This window comes from Maylandia zebra, linkage group LG3, assembly GCF_041146795.1.
Source record: "Maylandia zebra isolate NMK-2024a linkage group LG3, Mzebra_GT3a, whole genome shotgun sequence".
Lineage (NCBI taxonomy): Eukaryota > Metazoa > Chordata > Actinopteri > Cichliformes > Cichlidae > Maylandia > Maylandia zebra.
Genome location: NC_135169.1, coordinates 22,204,980 through 22,210,234, shown reverse-complemented (window position 1 = coordinate 22,210,234; position 5,255 = coordinate 22,204,980). Strand labels below are relative to the sequence as shown.

Genomic DNA, 5,255 nt, shown 5'->3' with positions numbered 1-5,255 from the left:
TGGCATTTAAACTGAAGCTTTTTCTTAATAAATTAAATATAATTTAATAACTGCACATTTTTCTTACTAGGGTTATTTTTTAAAGTGTATATTTTTAATGATATGAAACATCTAAATGTGACAAATATGCAAAAACTAAGAAATGAGTAAGGGGCAAATACTTTTTTCACATAACTCTATTACAGCAGATCATTTTTCAGATGCTGCTTGTTATTAAAGAGAGGAGGCTTTCTCATGCAGCCTTTCCAAAAAAGCGATGCATGTTCCATCTTTTTTTACTGTCTGAGCCTATCAATTGATCCAGAATTTCTTCCACAGTTAGCAGTGGTGAGTCATCAGGGCCTGATGTATGGAAGTAAGTGAAAAGCTAATTTGCAAAGCAAAATCCCAAGCCTCTTGCCTTGCAAATGCAGTGAAGGCTTGGGCGTTTGGCTTCATTTGCTTATCTCTATCTTTCTTTGAAATTATTTCTATAGTCCCAGGTGGCGTTGTCCTTCGACACCTGTTCAGAATCATCTCGTCATGCCCTTCTTGATAATCTCTAATTCTGCTGACATCTGTTTATGTTAATTCCAGAAATGAACCAGTAACACCACAGTGACTACATCCATCTTTTATGTACAGTCTGTGATCTAAACACATGTTTGTTTTTACACTTAATAAAGTAAATACATTTTAATCACTATAAGAAGAAACCTGTCTTATCTCGGAGGAAAATGGGAGTCCATAAAGTTCTAAGGGGTAGGGACAGAGTAGACACATCAACATTTATTATGATGGAAGTGAGTGAAACACTTTTAATTCAGTTCTTTAATCTTAAACTACATCTCAAATTTTATACACTGATCTGTTATCTAAGTAAAGTCCTTATCTGCATATTAGCTGCACATGAATACATGTTACCTCATGAATCAGTCATCTTTTACAAATAATCTAAGAAATGGAAAATCAGACACATCTGATTTTTTTCTGATGTGTCTGATGCTTGAGATGATTCAATCTGAAAACTCTAAATGACTTTAAACATTACAATTTAGTTTTTATTTTACAGAAATATATTTTAAAAGTTTTAGTTCAAAATTTGCAAAGTATTGTCTACATGATACAAATAAAGTCTCTTTGATGTATTTGTTTTAAATCACACAATGACTTACAGAGAACAGGAATGTTTATTTCTAAGAGGCTGTATCACATCACTAGCTGTGAGCTCTGTGATTGGCTGTGTGTGTGTTAGAGCTCACCTGCTGCTGCACTTTCTGCCAGTTCACTCAGAGACTTCATACAGTCACAGTTTAACTCTATTCGTCAGTGAGAACTGCTGATGAAGATGAAGGAGCTGCTGCTCTTCCTCTCCTATGTGCTCTGGGGCTCTGCTGATGGTGAGTTTCTCTCTTTAAACTGACAGACAGTCAGCCGCTTATTGATCAGAATATCAGCATTTAATTGCATTAATGTGTTTCAGCTCTACATACAGACATCCATGTCGTTGGCTGTTCATACATTCATGGAGGGGTCATGTTTGGACTGAATCGTGAAGAACTTTGGTACGCAGACTTTGAGAAACAGATGGATGTTTATCCTCAGCCACCTTTTGTTCAACCCATCAGCTTCGGAGATGAAGCTTATAAAATCGCCGTGGCTAATTTATATGGCTGCAGACAGTTCCTGCAGCTTAGTGAGACGGCTATGAAGGACTTCCCTCCACGACGTGGTAAACACATACAGGCACACACAAACTGATAACAACATTCAATCTACATTAATCAACTAAAATAGGGAATTAAATTTACTTTGATGTAAATGTTGTCATCAGTGTCACGTGATTAATGAGGTTAGGTTATAAATGATGTGGTGTGTGGTGGGTTTCATAAACCAGAATCAGAATACTTTATTATTCCCAGAAGAAATTACGTGGTCGCACTTTCTCCAAGACAGTGAGAACAGTAGCAGACTAAACTAAGTTAAATATTACAACATATTACAAAGTTACAAAATATAAAAATAGCTCAAGTATAAATATCCAAGTATATTACACAAATTATATATTTGGCTGACATAGGGGTGTCCATCTTACTGTATGTTCCATACTTTCCCAGTACAAACCATTACTAACTCACAAACCTCTACATTTATTTGTTTTGAAGATTTTCTTCAACACTTTCAAGTTCCAAAAGCTCAAGATTTTCATTTCAGGTTTTAGAGCAGGAGGTTCTATATGGGTCCCACTGACCATTTCACTGCCATATGACTGTTTGGTATTTTATCACATGTATATTCTCATTGAAGTTTCTTTATTGAAAACGCTGTTGTGTTTCCATGCTGATAGACCTGACAGGCTCATTGAGGGAGTAACTTATCTAAGATTAAGACAAGAGATATTCTACTCTGCGGATTCCTTGACCATCATCGAACTGACTTGTGTTTGTGTATAGATGCTCCTTCAGGTGTGACGATCTACACCAGAAACGAGGTGGAGCTCAGAGCTAAAAACACTTTGGTCTGTCATGTGACTGGTTTCTATCCTGCTCCTGTCAAAGTCTCCTGGACCAAGAATGGACAGATTACGACTGGAGGATCCAGCATCAAAAATCCCTATCCCAACAAAAATGGAACCTTCACCCAGATCGCCAGACTGCAGTTCATCCCAAAGCAGGGAGACGTCTACAGCTGTACAGTGGAACATCTGGGTCTGACCAAACCACTGATCAAGATCTATAGTGAGAAACACTTTTATTTAAACAGAGGAGACAGACTGAAATACAGAGACAATAGTGCATAATTATGAAGTTTCATGTCTTCGTGTTTCTGTCTGCAGATTTCACAAAGCCTTGGCTGAGTATTAACCTGAACAGCTAACTTTAGTTAATGAGCTGACAGTTTTCAGCTCATGCAGTTCACATTATTGAGCTGTAATTAATCAGAACGATTAAGTCTGAACGATTGTGTCTGTGTCATGTGTCTGTTTCTGCCTCCAGATGTGGACACACCTGAGACGCCTGAGAAACATAAGCCCAGCCTTGGACCTGCAGTGTTCTGTGGACTCGGTGTGATTATCGGCGTGCTCTGTGCTGCAGGTGGAACCTTCTTCATCCTCAAAGCAAACAAATGCATCTGATCGTCTGTGGTTGATGATGTCAACCACAGACATCATCAACCACAGTGCTTGTGTAGACAATGTCGTTTAAGGATGCTGCTCTGCTCTCTGATCTTCATTCATGTGACCCTGGCTGTGTTTACATGGAGCCTTAAGTTCACTTTATTTTCACACTGTTAAACAGATTCAGTTTAAAATGCCAGTAACATAAAAATGACAAGTAATATTAACCAATCAGAAAGCTATCCAAAAGGGACTTCATAGTCAGTCTGAAACAATCCATCTGCCTTTTTACGTTTTTTTAAACTCAGTTTTATCTGTTGACTATCTTTGCCTTCAGTTCCATCTATATGATTCAGACAGATATAAATAAACCTGAATTTGAAATAAATCCTCACCTGTAAACATGAGTCAGTTTTTTGTTTTGTTATATTTCATTAATAATCAGTATCAGCTGAATGATACATGTGTGATCTGCTGGATGAGTGCAACCTAAAAGACCAAACTATTTGTTTAGTAAAGGGTAATATGCAGCAATAAATAACACTTCTAGCAAAGAGAAATATTATCCACTTAGATTTAAGATTTATTGATCTTAGATCTCAGCTGCCTCACTCACTGTCCAGAAGTGTTATGTGTTTCACTACTGCATTGCAATGTGGGATATCTAATAGTCACCTGGAAGAACAACAGACACACATTATGCCCCTATCCTGGACTAAACCAATCAGAGATAGTCAGGGGCGGGACTTCTCTGATTGGCCGTGAAATTTAAAGTGAAACAACACAAAACACTGCAAACCACAACACAATTAAATATAAATTAAAATATGAAAACAAAAAGAAGATGCACATTCTCTGTCATATGGGCCTGCATGAATAAACCTTCTGAATCCTTCTGAATCATCTGCAACTGAAAATAGTTCTGGATTATTACCTTTCTAGTGTGACGTTGTTGTCCCTGGCTCTCTTTCTCTCTCTTTCCCTCCTGAGGGTGAGAGAAAGAAAAAAAAAGGCTCGTGTCATTCACTTCAAAGACTCTAAGAGCCGTTTCGTTCGCAATTGACACATCACTAGAATAAGGCAATGTCGATTCATTAAATCCTGAATCGACTTTTAAACATAAACGTATTTTGCCAGAAACGCCAGATTCTCAGATTAAAGCTCACAAAGCTATTTCAACAACCACCAAACAGCAAATGAGAGCAGGTACACGGATTCCACACAAAGACGTAAACACAGAGCGGACCCGACGCAACAGAATCAGCTTTGTCTTTCTCGGCTTTCTCACCCGACAGCCCGTAGACGGACACGCTGTCGGAGCTCTGTGTTCACGTCTTTTTGCGCTGATTCTGAGCTGCAGGTTTTGTCTCTCTCCAACCAAAATTCACCGAGCCAGCAGCAAAAGAAGCAGCAAACTACGCTTCACATTTGATAAATGTCGTCATGAATTCCCTCTGACTTTTGCTGTTTTGCTTCCACCACGATAAAAATCACACTTCATGCACAGCTAGCTCTCTCTCTCTCTCTCTGTACTTCAAGAACAGTTTCCCGTCTCAAATCTGTTTTCTGCATTATTCATTCGCTTATTACCCAACAGTCTACCGTTGATTACAGCGCTGTCGGCCGCTGTATTTTTCTTTTCTTTTCTTTTTTTTTCACTTAAATGACCTCGGACAAGAAAGCATAGTTTCTGCTGTTCAATACTGAAGAAAAATAAACTTTTTAAAATTATGCAAAATTACAGAATATTTTTAAGGTTATCTGCTATAAAAAGCCAGGCCAGAAAAATCTCCTTCTTGTTTTTCTGTGTTTTATTCTCAGTTACTTTGACACAAAAGCATCTGCTGTGATGTTCACAATTCTGATGAAGTCTCACATACATCAGTACTGATAAATGATGAGAATTATAATATTTCTGACTGTCTGAGACTAAATTGAATCAAATCAGGACTTTGAGAACCAGAATCGAATGGATTATTGAAATCAGTGATGATACCCAGCCCTAGTGAGGCCCGACAGAAGTGGATGTAGCTGTGGGTAATAAGAAAAGATGAAAATAACTATTGATAACTTTTTTGTTAAGTTAAGGCCTGATCCGTCTGAAGTTCATAGCCAGCTCTGACACGGTGCCATTAATCTTTGAATGCTGAAAAAACAC

The 5,255-nt window shown here is 37.9% G+C and overlaps 1 protein-coding gene across 2 annotated transcripts; it reads left to right on the top strand.

Annotated features, from left to right (window-relative positions):
- Positions 1-1,279: 1,279 nt before the first annotated feature.
- On the top strand, positions 1,280-3,504 carry LOC101478967 (HLA class II histocompatibility antigen, DR alpha chain). 2 transcript variants are annotated; one of them, XM_004575884.2, is made up of 4 exons: positions 1,280-1,379; positions 1,463-1,711; positions 2,538-2,717; positions 2,976-3,504. In XM_004575884.2, the coding sequence occupies exons 1-4, from the start codon at positions 1,322-1,324 to the stop codon at positions 3,113-3,115; spliced, it is 627 nt and encodes a 208-aa protein (XP_004575941.2). In that variant the 5' UTR covers positions 1,280-1,321; the 3' UTR covers positions 3,116-3,504. The 2 variants fall into 2 exon arrangements, with proteins under 2 accessions (XP_004575941.2, XP_004575940.2); XM_004575883.2 differs by having other exon boundaries at positions 2,433-2,717.
- Positions 3,505-5,255: the final 1,751 nt, after the last annotated feature.